Source organism: Ptychodera flava, chromosome 12, assembly GCF_041260155.1.
Source record: "Ptychodera flava strain L36383 chromosome 12, AS_Pfla_20210202, whole genome shotgun sequence".
In the NCBI taxonomy this organism is placed as follows: Eukaryota; Metazoa; Hemichordata; class Enteropneusta; family Ptychoderidae; genus Ptychodera; species Ptychodera flava.
Genome location: NC_091939.1, coordinates 30,645,797 through 30,665,690, shown reverse-complemented (window position 1 = coordinate 30,665,690; position 19,894 = coordinate 30,645,797). Strand labels below are relative to the sequence as shown.

The 19,894-nt window shown below is 37.2% G+C and overlaps 1 protein-coding gene across 3 annotated transcripts; it reads right to left on the bottom strand.

The window, feature by feature from the left end:
* Nucleotides 1–241: 241 nt before the first annotated feature.
* LOC139145607 (S-adenosyl-L-methionine-dependent tRNA 4-demethylwyosine synthase TYW1-like) lies at nt 242–19,833 on the bottom strand. 3 transcript variants are annotated; one of them, XR_011554978.1, is made up of 18 exons: nt 19,693–19,833; nt 18,852–19,000; nt 17,642–17,761; nt 16,554–16,655; nt 15,846–16,040; nt 14,684–14,783; nt 13,341–13,477; nt 12,415–12,555; nt 11,082–11,217; nt 9,794–9,846; nt 9,447–9,565; nt 8,536–8,645; nt 7,702–7,879; nt 6,975–7,110; nt 6,576–6,686; nt 3,276–3,443; nt 511–3,019; nt 242–473 (listed from the first exon to the last, which is right to left on the bottom strand). XR_011554978.1 is itself a non-coding variant. In XM_070716870.1 (17 exons), exons 2-17 carry the CDS (start codon nt 18,981–18,983, stop codon nt 2,801–2,803), a joined length of 2,157 nt encoding a protein of 718 aa, XP_070572971.1. In that variant the 5' UTR covers nt 18,984–19,000; nt 19,693–19,833; the 3' UTR covers nt 242–2,800. The 3 variants fall into 3 exon arrangements, 2 of the variants coding, with proteins under 2 accessions (XP_070572971.1, XP_070572972.1); XM_070716870.1 differs by having other exon boundaries at nt 242–3,019; XM_070716871.1 differs by having other exon boundaries at nt 242–3,019; nt 19,777–19,804.
* Nucleotides 19,834–19,894: the final 61 nt, after the last annotated feature.

Below are 19,894 nucleotides of genomic sequence, written 5' to 3'. Positions count from 1 at the left end.
TCTTCACCAGTCTGCTGTTGTGTTGACTCATTTTGAAGCTTTTGTGGAGTGACTGGAATTTTTACATTTTTGTTTTTTATAAAAATTGAAAATTTTAATTTTTCACTGCATAGAATACACCCATCGCCAGAGGCAGAATCTTGTAACTGTGCCTGGTTCTGCTTCATAGAAAGAATATAATTGTAACACCTTTAGCATCAGTAGAATGTACATTATCCCTTAGAGAGTGCTTGAAGTCATATGCAATTATTATTATTAATCTTTATTTAAACTTGATAACTCCATAGGTGAAACACCTCTTTTCATGGAGGTCGAATAGATAAAAGAAAATTATATGACAGCACCAACTTGAAAACAAAAAAAACACAGAAGTACAAATAGCAGAAAAAAACTATGAAGAGGCATCAGACAAGTAAATAGAATACAGAAACTTATTACAAGATTTCTTAAAACTAGTCGGTGACTTTGAGTCCCTGATGGCTTTGGGGAGATTGTTATATTCATCCACACCCGCAACAGACAAGGTGTTTTGATAGAGTTGTACATGCTTTGGGAACTTTAAGGAGGTTCTGATTGGAAGAACGAGGTGATCTGAAAGGGATATAATTATTGAACATACTGGTTATATAATCAGGGGTTAGATTGTGAGTTGCTCTGTAAATTTTGGCCATACAGTTAAAACGGAGTTTCAACTTAATCAGCAGCCAATGAAGCTGAGTATACATTTGATAAGTGGAAAGAAGCAGAACAGTGTCAAGAATAAGTCTCATCGTACGTCTCTGTAGACGCTCCAATGCATAGATATTGCTATTGGAAGTAAACCTCCAAACATTACCGGTAGAACAGTAATTGATGTGTGGTGAGATGAAACCGTAATAGAATAGCTTGCTAAAGGTGGAGAGGAAGAAATTTTTTGATGCGTGCCAAAAGAAACAATTTTGAGTTGATTTTACTTTCTATGGTATAATTATAACCTGAACATTGAGGGCGCTTTACATTCGTATGGGAAATATTTTGAGCTTTACGTAGCATCGTGAATTTCAGATTAAAATGTGAATTTTAAACTTCCATAGAAAGTATGAAATTATGTACTGATGGAATGAAAATCTCAAAATCATGATCTATCTCCTGTCAATGAGAATAAAACATCAAATGTAGGAACAGTTGAGTACACACTGAAGTTGTTCATGTAAAAACAAACCATACAGGACATAGTCCGCTGCTGTCGTAGTTTTTTTATTGATAAATGTTTCAGGAAATAAAAGATTATTATTTGCTGTATGTTTAACATTGAGGCGTCTTATGTGAAAGTCATTTTGGATACACAAGTCTTATTTGGATCAAAACAAAGACAAAAATCAAAATTGAAAGAAATACTGAATTTGAATATCTCATCAAAGATCACTCAGCAGGAACAGTTAAAATGACATTAAAAAGTTTTATTCTTAAAATCTTTTTCTTTCAAAAATAATGATACTGAATTTGCTGAAATTGAAGGAAATCTTCCACAATTTCCAAACAAAGAAAAAATCTGCAAACCATAAACTTTAAAAGGACAATAGCTTCAGCTTTTGATATTTTCAATATTTATCTCCTTGAATTATATCGAAATACAAAGAGGCTTTGCAAACACAGATCATATAGCACATGCAATATTACTGTTGACAAATGAATTATAGCCTAGGCTGTATGTATGTATGTATGTATGTATGTATGTATGTATGTATGTGTGTATGTATGTATGTATGTGTGTATGTATGTATGTACATGTATGTATGTACGTACGTATGTAAAATTGTGTATGTATGTATATATGTATGTATGTAATATGTATGTATGTATGTCTGTATGTATGAATGTATGTAATATGTAATATATGTATGTATGTATGTAATTATGTATGTATGAAATGTGTATGTATGTACTGTATATTGTCAACAATATCATTGGTAGTATACACATACAGACTGTGTTGACAGGTTGAAAACTGGACATTTTGTCATTTAGGCAGTAGAACGACAAAGTGCATGTCACAAATGGAACAAAAATACTGAAAGTAAATCAAAAGTTACAGGTAGTGGAGCTTTACTGAAACAGTGATGATGAGAAGATAAAATTACAACTGCAGAACATAAATTAGATGTTGTAAGGTATCTGAAACTGTAATAGAAAATAACAGTGGTAGAAAAGAAGTGTACGATTCACAGTTAAGAAACCTGCACCACATAAAATAGGACATGTCTTTCAAGTATCACGAATCGGGTGGGTTCATTGCATGATTACAAGCATGGTACAACCAAACACTAAAGCCCTTCTCTGAACACTAACCTTTAAATGGACCGCCATACTCAACAAAATTTGATAACTACTTCTGTCGAGCCCACTTTCTGAATGCTTGACAATCACGTGTCACTGTTTCATGAAGACTGTTACTGACGCTGTCTCGTTGATTGGCAGTATTCCAGGAACGAAATGGGAGTGAGGCACATTTCCATGAATACTGGTCAGTCCAACACAAAGTTCTAAGGTTTGTTGTGAACTACAACAGAATACAATATCAAATGCTTCATAATATCTGAATAGCAAAATAAATAATTCATCTAGTTCACCTGGAAAGTAAATTGTTGACTGGCATGACTTTCTCACACAATAGTGTCAACTTCTATCAGCCAACTTAATGAAAACACAATACCCTGCTGAACCCTTTCACCATCATGGTTTGATCCAATGCCATTGTTACCAATAGTGACTGTGGTCCTTTCTACTGGGAATCAGGGGTGAACAGGTTAAAGCTAAGACCTCAGCATCCAGAAATGTCTTTTCTCTTCTTTCGATGGAATCTTGTCTCCACAGGATCAAAGCCGTGTTCATCACTTCCAAAGACAGCCCAGGATGGAGTTTTAGCCATGTAGTCCACGGCTGTGAACACTTCTTCTCCACTGCTTTCATCACACCTCTGTATCAGATGATGAAATCTATCGTAGTCTATCCACGTGTGCCATACACCATCCACACAAAACTGTGAACGACAACAAAAAATGGAAAATGTTTAACGTAATAGTAGTGTTTCTTATCATGACTGACATCTCTTCACACTTCTGCAGCAGCAATGTTGATATTTAGTCTTCCGTTCTGCCAATGTGCACAGTTGATGATCCCCTGACTGTAGTTGTCTTTCATTGGTGTAATATTAATCATGTGATGATCATGTGGTTACATGGTATCTGCCAATCAAGAGACTCTACCGTAACTTAGTTCATGCTATCAATACATACCTTTTTATTGGCAATGAGCACACAGTTTGAGTGCTCATGTTCACAGGCAATCTCGTAATCTGGTAATTGATCACACAGCTTCTGCACAAATGAAACGACCTCTTCATGCCATGGTATGTTTTCCATCGTAAGATTACTGGCCTTAGACTCCCCACAGTACGTAACACCCTGAGAAACACACAGTAGACATTGGCAGTGAGCACAAATGAGATACTGGAGTACATAATGGAAAAGTGATACAACAATTTTCAATAGACATTCATAAAAGAATTTAAAGGGCTGGTGAAGAGTAAAAATGAAATCGCTGAAAATGTGATTTTCACTCGTTAAATAATACATGGAAAGGCACAAGCAAAAAATTTACGGCGGAAAAAATTGTTTAAGTGCGTATTTTCCGGGGGGAAAAATGCGTTTTCCGAAGCTTAGTCACATTTTCCCGCGAAAAAAATCAAACCCGGAAGTGTGACGTCACTTAAAGCACAGCCTATCTGTACATGTGTATGGAACACGATGGCGACTTCTGTCGAGGCGCGACCAAGACAGTGTTAGAAGACGAAACAACAGCTAAATTTTGGGCTGTACATCGCAGCTGAAGGTCTCTATCAAATTGTGTCAGTCATACTGACAAAACGCTCGCTGGCTCCACTGTTATGTTAGTCCTACTGACTAAACGCCCACTGGCACTGTCCGTATATTATCCATAGAGGTAGAACTCTTCTGGTATCGCCGCACCGTGGTATTATCGTACTGTCTTCCATGTCAGTCCTGACAAAACGATATGGGCTGCGCCGCTGATAAAGGCCGAAAAGGCTAGGCTGTCATCGCCGAACAAACCGGGGTTGTGAACATTACCGGCCGAAACAATTTGGGCTAAAACCTACAAGTGCCGAAACAGCTAGAAACCTGTGGAAATGTATCTGTGTATCATTGTATGATCTGTTGCAAGACAGTGCGCGAGCTGCGGTGTTTTCGAATCATGTACGCCTGAAAACTTCTAATCTTTGACATAGTTTTGACGTGAGATTCACAGCCCATAAAAGACGTGGAAAATTGTGGTCTCCATAATCATGACTCAGTATCTCACTTTATATTATTCCCATCGATCTGTAAACGTTGATTGACCGACTGTCAAAGGTCACGCCTTGCCGAGCTACACCAGCCAACGGCACATACGTCTTTTCAATGAATCGTTGTACCGCACACGTTTTTAAATTCAACCGTAAATTTCTGATATTTTTCACAGAGTTATTTCTTCGGCAATGTAAGCTTAGGTCTGTTGTTGTTCTAACTTCTACACTGAATACATCGTCAAGTGTGAACGGTATGACCCCTACGTACATCAGACGATCGATTGCGCAACACATGGTTTGGCCACATAGAAATGCTTGGAAAGCAAGCACTGCAGTCGTCTGAGTCGTTCGACATCTTCGGTTACGTAGAACTCGTGGGGTAGAACTACAACACCAAAATAGTCTAGCCAATCACTAGTTTTATTGATAATCTTATAAATTACGGCTTGCTTTCTGGAAAATTCATGATCGTATTTCGTGAAAACAATCGTCAGTGAAGTGTGTGTAGCGAAGTAAATGTACGCGCCTGGCTAGCTTTGCATGGCAGGGTCTGTTTTAAAAACGCCGGGCAGATCGTCTATGTAGCCGACACAAACACGAACTGTCTGATACCGGCTACCAAATACTATGAAAAATAGCAAAGAATGAGCTACAAAATCACTATCAGTTTTAAGTTGCAGGTAGAATAAGTCTGTGCCTTTGTATAAAATACCTGTTATTACGGCCTCCCCGTATAACGCCGGTAACACAAAGCCCTGCCATGCAGAGCCAGCGCTTGGCTACAGGAGTAATATTAACCCGCTTTGCTTTCACAAATTTGGTCCATTTTCTGGCCAGATCTTCATCCTTTGGTCATTGAAACAATTTTGATACTGAATGAGAACAATGCACAGCGACACAACGGTTAGGCGCTGTCACAGCTTTTTACGATGGATTTCGAGAATGCACACAAAAGCACTGACGTCCATATATCGCCGGCGGTCAATGTGCTGTAAATTACGTCATACCCGACATTTGCCGAAGTGTACCGAAGATTTGTATCTTTGTTGCCAAGGGCGTCGCTAGGGCCTTTATTCGGAACTGGGAGCGCAGTTTTGAAAAATTCCAATGCAGATTTTTTTCTGACCATTTTATTCATCAAAATAAACAAGCAATAAAAAATTCATTTTTACTTTTCACCAGCCCTTTAAGTAACAGTTTCCACCAAATAGTAATTTATCAACTATAATCACTGTAGGATTTGTTCTATCTCTATCTGCCAGAAATTTTTCATGGAACTTATTCCATGATATTTGTTCACTTTCAGTTTTAGCACTGTATTAAGAATGGTATGATAAGAACATTAGATGAATTTCATACTGTGAAAAGCTACAAAACCTGGAGGAACTGCTACACAAAAATTACAGACTCTATCATGATTTCAGTACATGAAATCATTGCCTTCCATGTTTATGCTGACACTTTTTCACTATGCATCCACATATTGCATATTTAATTTTGCAATAACCGTACTTTAGGCAAATATGAAAGAGATCAGGGGACATAACTTGACATATAGCACTAACCTCAAGGTGAATACTACATGCATCAAAGTGTACCCCAACTTGCAAGTTTACCCTCTAATAGAGAGATTATATTTTACCAATGTGTTTCTGGAGTTTTAAGTGAACTTTTTCTGTACTTTGCACATCAGAAGAGCAGAAAACACATTTTGAACTTGAGTGAGCGTCACTGGACGAAATTCAGACCTTGGGACCAAGCACTGAAACAACTGAAACACTTGGTCATGACAGTGGAAGTCAACCAGATGACAAAAAGTGACAACTGTTGTATTGGTAATTCTAAAAACTTAGGAATTTCAAACGTATGCACTGCCTTCAAAATAATCTCTATATTTTCAATGGCTTATTTTGTTCCAATCCCAAATTTTCCTCATTACCTTAATGCTGTGTAGTTTGTGCATTGCAACAGCATGCATGAAGTCTCACGGTGTACTTGACTCACTGATACAATACAATTGTACTGTGTAATGTATGAGGGGTGGAACCATTTTGTGTAAAACAGTGACGGACCCTGATGAGTCAAAATTTAGAGATGACAATCCTCCATATGAAAGGGGGGATACTTGAAAGGTCACTTTTCTTGCTAATACTGAAGTTTCTCCATGCATCTTAAGGCCTTGGTCACTGGATTGATTGAAAGCTCTGTGTTTAAATGTGAATATGCATACCTTGATTTCAATGAAGTCTGGTTTTCCAATGGCGATGAGATCAGCATACGCCTGTATTTCATCAGTGTTCCAGGCTTTGACTAATGTAAGCCTGTAAACAGTCCTCTGACCCTGGTGACATGACAGGTGAGTATGAGATATTATCAGTTGAAGCGGAATGTGTGGCCATCAATGGGCAACTGGACTGAAATCACTCATGCATCTTGATTCAAATCATTACTTCAATGCTTTTAATCATGATCATTGCTACACACACTGTCATATTTGGGCTTTCTAGAAGTTCAACTCCTATATTTTGAAATCAACAGATAAGATGATGATGAGTGAATGACAGCATACAGTAAGGTTGAAAGCAGCATGTATGGCGTTAATTCAAAACCAACTGCTCGATGTACCCACCTTTTCTGACAGAGCTTTAAGGCTGTCAAGAAACCTCGGCCAGAAATCCCTGAACAGCGGCCTGTCAATCTTTTTCAGGCTGTCTTTGGTACTGGCATCAACGCTGACGTACAGTTGAGTCACTGGAACCAGTTGCCTGCAGGAAAACACTCTTGTAATATACTTTGTGACACAATTGCTTAAAAACATATATCTATGCAATACAATATAACATTGAATTTTGACAATAATTTCCACAGAAGTTGCTGAATGATTTTTCTCTAACTTTGACAAACATTACAGCCTATCACTGTGCAATGTATTCCAGGTTTTAATTAATTCTCAAAATTACATTGCATTCAAAACCAGACGGGCTTAAATAAGGAATACTGATAGTTAATATTGTCATACATCTACCATGGTATTGCCTTATCAATGCACTAGTGCGCCCTCTACCTTAATTAGACCAGCCACTGACTCGGGAATGTCCTACATGCTCTGACATTTGGCTGGCTCGAGAAAATTTCGAGAAACTTCTACATTGTCTCAAAGAATTTAGAAATCCCAATACTTAGGTGTACCCTGCTGTATATGTATCCACACTTGGTAAGTCTGCAGTTTCCCATCCACATTTTGAATTGAAGTCTGTATTTTCTAGTGAGGTTTAATCCCTTCAGTTTAAAAACTTAGGAAATGAGCTCTGCTGTAAGCCACAATAAAGCTCTGATATGCCATATCAGGTTCTCACCTTATAGCATCTGGAAACTGTGCATTGGTGACCAGGAAAGTAGATATGGCATGACTGTGCAGCAGTTTCACGTATTTGTTGATTTCTGGATACATTATAGGCTCTCCGACCAGCGACAATGCACAGTGTTTGATCTTCATGGCTTCCTGAAACCTGTCAGCTTTCACGCCTGGAACTCCTGATGGAAAAGAGTAACAGAACAGATAAGATGTGAAAAGTTTGTGTGAAATGTGGATCTGCAAAGTCTGCAGTTGATAGCATTGGGTCAATGCTGAGTTGTTACCCTAGCTGAAGGAATAACGCCTGCTACTGAAACACCGTGTACAGATACAGCCAATGGTACAGAAAAGTGTCAAAGACATCTAGTTATACAGACATAATACAGGGTTCTCCACGGGGGATTTTGAGGGGTGGACCACCTCTCTGTGTTTAGTAACCTAACAAAAGAATATACTTTCACAACAACAGAATATGCAAATCATGAAATGTTATACAAATTGGTCACACCTGTTTTTCCAAGCTGTGGAGAGCTCTGTTATTTTATGGTGAACATCATTTTTAAGATAACATGTCGCACATGAATGGATGTATGTTCTCAGACTTTTACACGGAATTGTGAGATCATCACAAACTAGATTCTCAGACCACAGTTGACAGAATTTCCTGAATTAAGCCCTGATTGCATGTATACAGACCCGAGTCATCCATTGAAAATGTTACTCGAAAGGTTGCAGATGAACAGATTCAGGTCAATTGAGAACAATGGGTAATTTCAGTGTAACTCTGAAACAATCGCTTCAAAAGATTCACTTTCAATGCCAACGTTTATCTTACCTCTGAATTGCTTGATGAGTTGTTGGTGATTTTTAGTTGCTCCATCTAGAATTGTCTGAGCATCATCCATTTTCCATTTCCACTCTGTACCTACAGGATTTGTGTGATGTCTAGCAATAGTTCAAGAAAGAATATAACATTGCATTGATTATCAGCCCTTATATTTTATCAAAGACATTAGCACACTGAATCAAGATTAGTAAGAGGAATGAACAGGCTCTGTACACTTTAGTGAAGATAATGCGATACTAGTGATTTCAGTTTTCCTGTTGTTATAGAATTTCTGTTATTTTCTTTGCCTCACAAGAATTTACATGTGGCAGGATGTATGAAAAGCTTGCCACAGCTTTGACAAACACAATTTCCACACACAGCAGAATTCAGGATGAGTTCATGTTGACATACACGCTAGGGATTATCTGCACAGATGTTTTGTTCACGTGTCATTGAAAAGCTGGCTATACATGTACAAGTAGTAACACTGATATACATGTAATAGTTATCTTTATATGCATTATGGGGGTCATTGGACAAATGACCAAAAGTTACCCTATGACAACACTAGCCTTGAGAGCCGACATCACAGATTTCAATATTCTTACGCCTTCTCTGCATTTGAGACAAGTATGCAAACCACTTTTCACATCGGCTGAAATCCTGACACCACCATCATACTTTCAGGTTTCCTTTGTCTACCTGACGATCATGTAGATCATTCATTTCAGGGCTGCTCTGAAGGTACCATGATCCATCCACATTCATTTCAATCTCCCAAAATAGAGCCAAGTGAAATGAAATTGTGATCTTCAAAGCTCACATTTTTTACCATTTCACAACAAGCAAGATGATGCAAATCGCAAAATTGAGGTACAGGGTGTGCAATAAATTACACACAATTCAGTGATTCTTACCTCCAACAGAAGACACATTTATTGGCACAGGCAAGACTTGGAGTGGTCTCCATACAGCGGTGGCTTTCAATGCCATAGAAGGTGTGTTTATAACAACCACCTCTGCCCCTCAGCATACTCTGCAGATAAACAGAATCATAAAATTATTGAGTGTATCTTTTCATGGACATCACAAACTGAGATTTTGAATTTTGACTATGGTGTTGAATTTGAAACCTAGTGTAATACCCATAAAATTTAACTCTTAGCGACAAACTAATTTTGTTTCAAAGAAATGAATTTTCAAAAGATCTTAACATCGTGTAAGTGATAATAAGTAATTCAAAAGTTTCTGAGAAAAGACTGACCTTTGTCCATCTGCAGAGTTTGACTCCAGAGTGACTACCAATTAATTTATACCCTGTAAGGTAAACAAACATCTTTTAAATCAAGTATGTGACCTCAAATCTTGCTGTATCAGAAGTTAACCCATAATATGACATACTTAAATGGTACCTAGATACCAAACTGGTAAATGACTATGTAATGGGTGCCCTATGGCAACTGCCTTAGCTCTCAGGTAGTGACACTTACTATCAAGTTACACAATGGGGAAACTCAATTCCTAACTTCTATCAAGAACCACCTGTAGCCAAAGTAACTTTTCTTGATTGGTCATTGATGTGTTCTAACTTTTATCATGGCCCACCTGTATCCAAAGTAGCCTTTCCTGATTGGCCATTGATAAAATCTAACTTTTATCAAGGCCCACCTGTATCTAAAGTAGCCTTTCCTGATTGGCTGTTGATAAGATCTAACTTTTATCAAGGCCCATCTGTAGCCAAAGTAGCTTTCCTGATTGGCTGTTGATAAAATCTAACTTTTATCAAGGCCCATCTGTAGCCAAAGTAGCCTTTCCTGATTGGCTGTTGATAAGATCTAGCTTCTATCAAGGTCCACCTGTATCCAAAGTAGCTTTTCCTGATTGGCTGTTGATATGATCTAACTTCTCTCAAGGTCAACTTGTATCCAAAGTAGCCTTTCCTGATTGGCCATTGATAAAATCTAACTTCTATCAAGGCCCACCTGTAGACAAAGTAGCCTTTCCTGATTGGCTGTTGATAAAATCTAACTTTTATCAAGGCCCACCTGTAACCAAAGTAGCCTTTCCTGATTGGCTGTTGATAAAATCTAACTTTTATCAAGGCCCACCTGTAGACAAAGTAGCCTTTCCTGATTGGCTGTTGATAAAATCTAACTTTATCAAGGCCCACCTGTAGACAAAGTAGCCTTTCCTGATTGGCCATTGATAAAATCTAACTTTTATCAAGGCCCACCTGTAGACAAAGTAGCCTTTCCTGATTGGCTGTTGATAAAATCTAACTTTTATCAAGGCCCACCTGTAACCAAAGTAGCCTTTCCTGATTGGCCATTGATAAAATCTAACTTTTATCAAGGCCCACCTGTAACCAAAGTAGCCTTTCCTGATTGGCCATTGATGAGATCTAACTTCTATCAAGGTCCACCGGAAGCTAAAGTAGTCTTTGCTAATTGGCCAGTGATAAGGTCATCGAGTTTTGTGATACTGACGACTCAAAGTAAACATGCGTAGGGTATATAGATTACAGATCAGAACTTATCATTCAAAATACATACCTTGTTTTGTAAGTGACTGTCGCAGCAATGGCGTTATCATTTCCTTGGGTTCTGCTTGGCTGTCTTTTGCTTTCTTGAATTTCCTGTGACCAACACCATTAGCAATAACACTTCCTGTTTCAGACTCCTTTTCAGCCTAACATGGAATTGAAGAGAATATTATACTGATGTAGACCTTGCTCTAGGCTCTCACATAGTTGGTCTTATATACTCAGTGTTCACTAAAGGATACCTATTGTCTTGCCAGCAAAATACCTATCAGATTTTATGGGGTTTGTACAAATCTGATGAAAGGGCATTGCACATCATACGTAACGCAGTGTACTTTGCTCAAAATCACTTTTTGGCAAAGATTCATTCAATTTTCAGTAATTTGCTGACCAAAGATTAAAATATTGGGTGGGTTCACTTTTTAGCATGACAAACAGTCATAAGTTGGGTGAGAAAAAGTGTAAATGTACATGTATGCAAATCACCTGGTTACATTATTTCTCCAGTTTTCAACATTTCAAAAGAATTTAAGTCCACTCTGGCTTGGTTATATTTTGTGGCTGACTCGCAGCGTGTTTGCAAGGTTATATCTGATTGGTCGATTGTCACTATTCACAGCAACTTAGGGAGTTTATTTGTATTATTTCATTATAACGGTAAGATTCTGCCAACCAATTGGATAACAGCTTCGAAATCGCTGCGAGTCGCCCCATATTTTGTGAATGTTCATGTTATTCTTGAAATACTATCGAACAATATCACAATCTTGTACATGACGCAACATTTTTTTATGATTGCTCCATGGTCTAACACCTTTAAGAGTCCATAACAAACTAGGAAAGATGAAAGAAATCTGAGACATGCTTCTCAAGGTCAATATGTTGTTAACCTTTCAAAACCAGAAACACTGCAGCATTTGTTAAGAGGATGGAAAAAAACAATTTTAGAGCTTATTCAAATTGACTGTCACATGATCCTTATGTAAACAATAATTACAAAAAACAGATCACAGCATTTGCCAACATCTTTACTTTAATGGTGTTACAAGCTCAGTTTTTTGCAGAGAATTCATTGTTGTAAGTGCCCAATACTTGTATCAAACCTCTGTATCCAATGTACAGTAGGTATTAGCTCATTTTCTTCGGTTTTTTTTGTCCTCTGTATTTCACTGGTCCTTGCCTCCCTACAGGAGACCTGAGGACAGCGAATATGAAAGCTACACAATACAAGAACAGATAACCTCTCCAATTTTGATTTTAATGTGATAATTTTTTAACAAGAAAAATTGATATCTGAGACGCTTGCAAACTGCACTGTAACTTGCAATATCTTTCAAGTGTACCTTGGCCTTCTTCATCTTTCCCATCATTTTGCCCAGATCCTCAAGATCAACCACTCCATCACTTCTCTTGACTTTGTCTCCATCTGCTCCTTCTTCTTCTTCATCACTTTCATCTTCATCACTTGATGTCTCATACAGCTCCTGTGAACCAATCATCACAAGTTGAACATTATGGACGGTCTCTTTGGAGTTCGTGAAATCTCCAAAAATATGAGAAATTCAAGTTCAAATCAGCTACAAATATCTTATACAATTTTTTTCAAAATTTCAAAACTAAGCACCCATACCAACTTTTGATGGGCACTGAACAGATGGAGTATTAAATTAAAGAAAACTTACGGAGGTTAATTGATTTGCAAATTGATTAAAATCTGAGCATTTGTTTGAAACAATTCAGTCTGGTAATTGTGCACTGTAACTCCCTAGGAGAGCAAGGATTGAGAATGCTGCACACAGAAAACAAGTATTTAGAATGAATTGTCATTTCAGACATATCTATGAGAATCAGTATTCCTTTTACACTAACTAGTACATGTGACCATTAAAGCCAGTAACAGTGTGAATATCATGTATGAAATAATGTAAACACTGTATAGCTAACATTTTTGGCACTGGTTTGATAAAACGAAAATCTTTGTACCGCATGAGTACACAAGAAAAGGAAAAGGAAGAGCCCTGTCACCTTGACATGTACACACAAGAAATTCAGTACATAATTGTACAACGCGTACAGCAACATTTCAAGAGAGTATGGATATTGAAATTTTTTAAATGAAATATTACCTGTAATATTAATTTGAATTGAATGTGTATATTCTATAATGCCACTGTACATACCATACACATGGGAGTTTTGCAAAGCAATGTTCACACACACTTTAAACACCTGAATGGTTGATACAGCTAAACTGGACACTGTGGTTTACCTCCTCTTTGTTGTCTGTCTTCTGTTGACAATGACAGTCCTGTCCAGTGTTCTTGCAACAATCTGTCTTGCCTTGTAAAACTGGCAACATATTCTTAAAAAATTCCTCCTTCCAGGACAAAAAATCTTCTTCAATACCTTGTGTGGAGTGACAATTAGATAACCAAAGCATATCAATATATATGAGCTACTTTTTATTGAAAGTTTAAATTTATAGATATTTGATTTACTTGTGTAGGTGATATTTTAGTATCATGTTGAAGGGCAAGCACTACACTTTGCACACTACACTACATTCCCTTCATGCATCATTGATTTCTAACTGTTGTAGTATTGTGGGTTTACCATAGCAACTGACAATGGATGTAATTCTTAGATGAAAATGCACCGCTCTTGGTGATGTGTACTACTTTAATCATCCGTACATCAACAGTACCTCTGCAACTGTAGTACATCTGACCTGTGCAAAAGCACACCATTTAAAACAGTGAGCAGACGACAAAGTCTGGTCATGATATTTTAAGGACAGATGACCGCTAGTGTTAGAATCTTTCAAAAGAAACTCAGTTTCTTTTGCTTAACAAGTTAAAAGACACTTTTTCTGCTCTATTATTGTCATCACTGCAAGCGTAATTGTGTTATTGAAAGTGCCAGAAACTGTAACTTTTAGTGATTTGTATCTCGATTTCAAATTCTTGTTCTGTTCCCAAAAGCGTGTCAAAACACAAACTACTTGGCTTGTCACCACAGTGTATATATGCGTAAAATGCACTGTTATTGTTTACATTTGAATTCTAGTCAGTATCAGAATTCCCTTGTCAACAACAAGAATGCAGTCTACACATTTACAGGCTGATGAAACAAGCATGGTGTCTCGATATGCTCTGGGGAGTGAAATAAGAAGTTGTAGTTGGCATTTAAATACAAAAAAAAGTGAAAAAAATCATCAAAGATATTACAGCCCAATTAGCTGTATGTTTTTGCATTTTTTTTCAATAACATGGTTTGAAATCAAATTTAACTTTTGTAAAAGTGCTTACTGAAGCGTGACCACAGAACATTTTTTAAACACTGCCAAGAATACACCACTCAGATTCTCAGATTTAGGCAACTAAATAATTTTCAAGTTGCAACTCAAAGATAGCTGCCACAAATATACATGTAAGCGCCTGAATATAATGACCAAATCCATCACCAAGGCTTGAAATGGTGACATTTCTACAGACAATATGACTTAATAATGGGAATCCATGATGTCTCTCTGAAGATTGAATGGTACTGTTAGGCAAAGTAAAATGCAACTATTCAGTTAATGGAACTCTAAGTTGCCTAGTAATTTTTTACCTCCATTTTGACTGTCAGTAACGTTTTCATTGCCTTCACCCATTTCCATCACTTTTGATGCACTCAAAGCTGACAGCCATTTGTCTAGATTCTTACCAACCTACAAAACAATAATAACGAAATTACGATATAAAACAAACTTCATACATGTTGCATATCTCTTATTTTTTAATAAGATGAGCCATGTAAAGATATTGTTGGTCTTTTCACTCTTTTTCCAAATGTAAATTTTATTCTGAATACCTTTTGAGGCAGAATGCGCCTCAGGAAACATTTTTCAGACACTAACATTTTTTACTATAATTTTCTGGTTGGCTGCTTTGCATGGACTCATTTTGCAGAATGTGGAGTAAAGTGCCTTTTCACCATCTTGCTTTCGTGACAATCAAAAATTTCAATTTTCCCCATAGAGTCAACATGGTATATGGGGACATTTCGCATTTCAAATTGTAAATTGTAATAGTTTGTTTCTGCAATGCCAAACTTTGCTTGGTGATCCTTGATTTTATTCTGGGTGATGAAAGAGAATGGCTCAATGTTTCCTTCAGGAAATTACACGCAGAGGTTGAAACGTTCAGTGTAGAAAGATATATTAAAGTACACTGCAATATGATTTGATTTCCATGGTTTATGAGCAGACTCCAATGAAAACAAGTTTGCAACATTTTGCTACTGCAAAGGCCAAAGATAGGGAGGTCAAGGTCAATGACCAGGTGAAGAGCTGCTGCTCAATGGTCCATGGACTGGTACATAAACCATAAGATGTGTTGGACCATCAGGCAATCAGTGGAGTTATCCTGACTATGCCGCCTTAACGTGGTGATTATGAGGCTACCCACTGTCAAATCAGGTGATTTGATCATCAAAGCCTTCTACGGACCAGTGAAGTTTTATTGTATGAAAGTGAGGTCGACGGTCAAAATTTTGGCGACATTTTGATTTCTCAAAGCCACTGACCTCACTTATTTCACAGTACAGCACACTCAATAAACGACATGTTTTACATTAATTTGAGTGATTATCTGAGGACCAGTAATAACACAAATTTCAGACCCTGATTACAAATATACATGTAAGGGGCTAAAATCGCATGTATTCTGAGTGCTAAATCACAGACATAGTTTGAAATATTCAGGTCAAAATTGATATGGAACAGGCTTACTTTATTATAATTCTCTGCGTAGACAGAATTACCAAGTCCAAATACAGCATATTGCATTCCTTTCAGCAGAGTCTTCTGGACTCGAAAATCGTTGCTGGTTTCTTCAAGCCATTTGAAAAACCATGCTGTTTTCTCTGGAGGTTTTCCATCAATGTATGACGACACAAAAAACACACAAATCTTCCTGGCATCAGTCTGTGAAAAAAATTTCAAAGTATGCGTTGATGCAGTATGCATGCAGCAAGACATATTAATATTTCAACAGTGGAGACAAGTACTTCAATATAATGCGCTAATAACTGCATGTGAACAATTTCAATCTATTTTTTTTTATCACAGTTGGAAAAAGAAGCTCATTATGGTTTATGAGATCTAGATCACTGATTTCAACTCCCATTCAAATTACTCAATATCGTTTTTATCCTTGGTATTCCACATTTCACTTCTTGGGCACATTCATAATGCATGAACAAATTACAGACTCTCATTATAAACACCAGCTAATTTGGGTAATTGTCTTGTAATGACTGCACTTCATTTGCCAAACACATACCCAATTGTGTAACAAGTAGGCTGTGACACTCACTTTCAAAGCTTCATTTGAAAAGAGTCCCAATTCTTTATGATGAATTGATGAAAAAGATTTAAAAAAAAAAAAAACATGAAAAAAAAAAGCATACTGATGAAGAAATAAAGAAAGCTACTTACTTCATCACTAAGATTGTCTTCTGGCTCATAATTCTGTAAATCAATCACCTCTGTGATGATGTCATTCAACGTGGCATGTTGCCTGAATGATTCTGCAAAACGCTGAGACACAGACAGAAACTTTATCATTGTTTGGTCATTCATATGCATTTAAACTGCACATAATGAAATAATTGATTTTACTTTTCAACAACAACATGTGCAGGCTTAGCTGACATGCTCGTCACTGAGTATCTCAACATGCTTTCGGGAGTAGAACAAGAAACTGTGGTATTAAAAGGTACAGCTAATGGCCAGGCCTTATGATGACCTTACACAAAAAACAAATATTTTAATACAAAATTTGATATGCAATAGAAAACAAAGACTTTTAAAATACATGCACAAAACAATACATGTATAGAGCGTACTACTACTTCTGGTGTTTTCCATAGCTTGGAAAAACATGAGGATGACCGATTTACATAATAATACATAATTTGCATATTCTTTTGTTGTGAAAATGTATTATTTTGTATTCTCATTTACATATTAATAGATTGCTGGAAAAAACAGAGGGAGGGCCATCCCTCAAAATCCCCCTGAGGAAAACCCTGACTTCTAAAATATATAACCATTATTTCAAACAAGGGCACACTCAAGCCCTGAAAATCATCATACATTGCAAGGTCTTACAAATTGTGCTGTTTTGTAAAATACATACATCTACCCAGGACAAAGCATGTAAAATGAATCATATTTCATTTCTGGGTTAATACAAAAGTATAGCGAGATTCATCCACAGCACTTCATGTAAATGTCACAGCAAATCTAGTAGGAATGTTGGTTTTTGATTTATCATTCACACACCGTAACAGATGGTACTGCAATCCGTATGTTTATTTAATTGCCATATGTTATTTTTACAATATCCACCTATGCTTTGTAAAATGTTGATACTAACTAATTTGTCTACCTTTCATACCGAGGACAAAAATGTCATATTCTTTTTCAATGAATGTTTACAGTATTATGTATCAGTACACTATATGTATCAATACACATGTACGGTAGGTATTCACATATAGATAACTGGGTATGGTCCTTACTTTAGCTGTGCCTGTTTGAGATGCAAAGAAGATCTTCAGACTTTTTCTGTCCGTGTTCGTAGAGGTTTGTGAGTTGTTGATGATTTCTTCACCTGCCTTTGTTGCAGGTACTGGACCACTCTGCATTGAGATAGCATTTTGTACTTGTTATCCAATGTATGAGAACATATGAATGAGCAAGAGGGTATAATATTAGTAATAGGTCAGGATGTTGGGCTACTTGTGAATTTGAAATGATCATGAATAACACTCACATCTTATCAAGCAACCGGCACCATCTTACAAGTGGTATAGCCACAAACTGAGGACGTCCAATCGCCGTACACAAAACACAGATGCATTGTAATTATGGCACTGTGCGATTTGACGTCATCAGTTTGTGGCTATACCACTTGTAAAATGATGCCAAGCAACCTTCCAGTATCTACACTTGATAAATTGTCAATTTGACTTCGGTGACAGGCTACATGTATTGCATTTTAAACACACTTATCTCATTACTCTGTCATTACAGTACTCATCACTCTCCAGCTGAAATAATCCTGCTGAATTACAATTTCATCAAATGCACTGCACTGCTCACATTAAATTTTTCATTCTCCATGCTGAGCAGATGCAATGGCATGACGCAGTGTACAACAAGGAATTTTGAAAACACTGCAATTTTGCCCTTCCTTTAAAAGTTGACTGAAAAGGTTTATAATAATGAGGCCATTTATGTACGTGTACATTGTATATGCCTACGTATGCCTGTAGGATGTACTCAGACTTAAATCTCAGTATTTTGTGAATAACTTTGTATCATTTATCTAAATGATAAACCAAGTTGGCTATACAATCAAATAATACACTTTCCCTAATTTACTGTCAGTGATCAAATCATGCCTGACCAATCAAATTCCTTCAAAAGAAATTTCTTTCAAAAGTATTTGCGAGATCCTTCTTTTTTATATGTTGAAAAGTAAAATGTTATGAATTTCCTTAACGATCGGAGCATTCAGCTGATTTTGAGTTGTTAGAGCACAGTTTTCACTTCGTGACTTGTTTACATAGGCTACCCACTGTGGTTCAATGTCATTGTCGTAAACCACACGCCTCTTTACAGTAACACCTTAGCACTACCCATTAAGATTTTTGCATAAGTCAGCCTGGGAGAAATTATGCTCTGGCTCGCGAGAGTGTTCAATGTAAGATCAAAAGGTTACATTACTTTTTCTTTGTCTCCAGACGATAGATTCCTTCTATAAATGATCCATGTGATGACAACACCAAGGATGGCTGTTATTGAGTAGTAAACCAACCAACTAAACTGCTCAGGTAGCGAAGGCCCCAAAAGAGCCATGATATTATCTTTCAGCTCTGAAATAACAACAGAATTATCACTTGAGTGAATTGCATGCATTATACCCATTATACCGCCCTATGTGAGCTCTAAAATACATTCCATGAGAAATTACTACACGATTTACATTAGTCATTACAACAAATTGCTATGGATGAGGGGGTGAGCATGGAGCTAAGTAACTAATTAGCTCCATGGGATGAGCAACTTGCAATTGTATAGTTCTTTCCAAATTCTTTACACCTTAGGTTAGCTTCATCCTGCATTGAATGATTTTCAATGGGTGTGGTAAAAGTTACTAAGCTATCAATCGATGGAGATGGCAATACACAATCTGCCACCGTCAGTGTTAGCCCTAGTTGTGGCAGTTGTGACTGCTCGTCTTGTGTCATATCAGGTCAAATATTACGTCACTCTATATATGGTGACGGGAGACACATGACTACGCATATCAGGTCTATGCAGGTTCACTGTTTCAATAGATGGACTAGCGCTAGTCCATCTATTGAAACGGCAAACCTGCATAGACCTGATAGAGCTACATAGTAACTTGTTTGAAATGTTAGTGATCTGACTGGTCGATGGTCACTTGGAGTTGAACTGAGAGTCGCACGGGCAAACCCGACCTGAAGCTGCGTAAAAGGAAGACGATCCTTACAATTGGCATATACGAATGAATTTATCGGAATTATTTGCTAATCATTCCCACCTCCTGGCAAAATTATCCTGCTTTTAAGATAATGACCGTCGTTCGGGATAAAAGACTGTCACATGTGTTAAGGTTCTTCAATACCTGTAGGCTGCCATCTTTGAGCGCAATGTAACATGGGACTAAAAGATAATTTTCCTTTTCAAGCAAGTTATTCGTTTTAAATGTCAACCATAAAATTGGGGAGTCAAGGTATTCAAAA

What these genes read in the sequence shown, in the direction of transcription:
- LOC139145607 (XM_070716870.1), bottom strand. Translation starts at nt 18,983, where the DNA reads ATGGCTCTTTTGGGGCCTTCGCTACCTGAGCAGTTTAGTTGGTTGGTT. An exon ending in CTCAAACAGGCACAGCTAAA is followed by an intron (nt 16,656 to 17,641) that starts GTAAGGACCATA and finishes TCTGTGTCTCAG; the next exon opens with CGTTTTGCAGAATCATTCAG. An exon ending in TGCTCATTGCCAATAAAAAG is followed by an intron (nt 3,020 to 3,275) that starts GTATGTATTGAT and finishes TGTCGTTCACAG; the next exon opens with TTTTGTGTGGATGGTGTATG.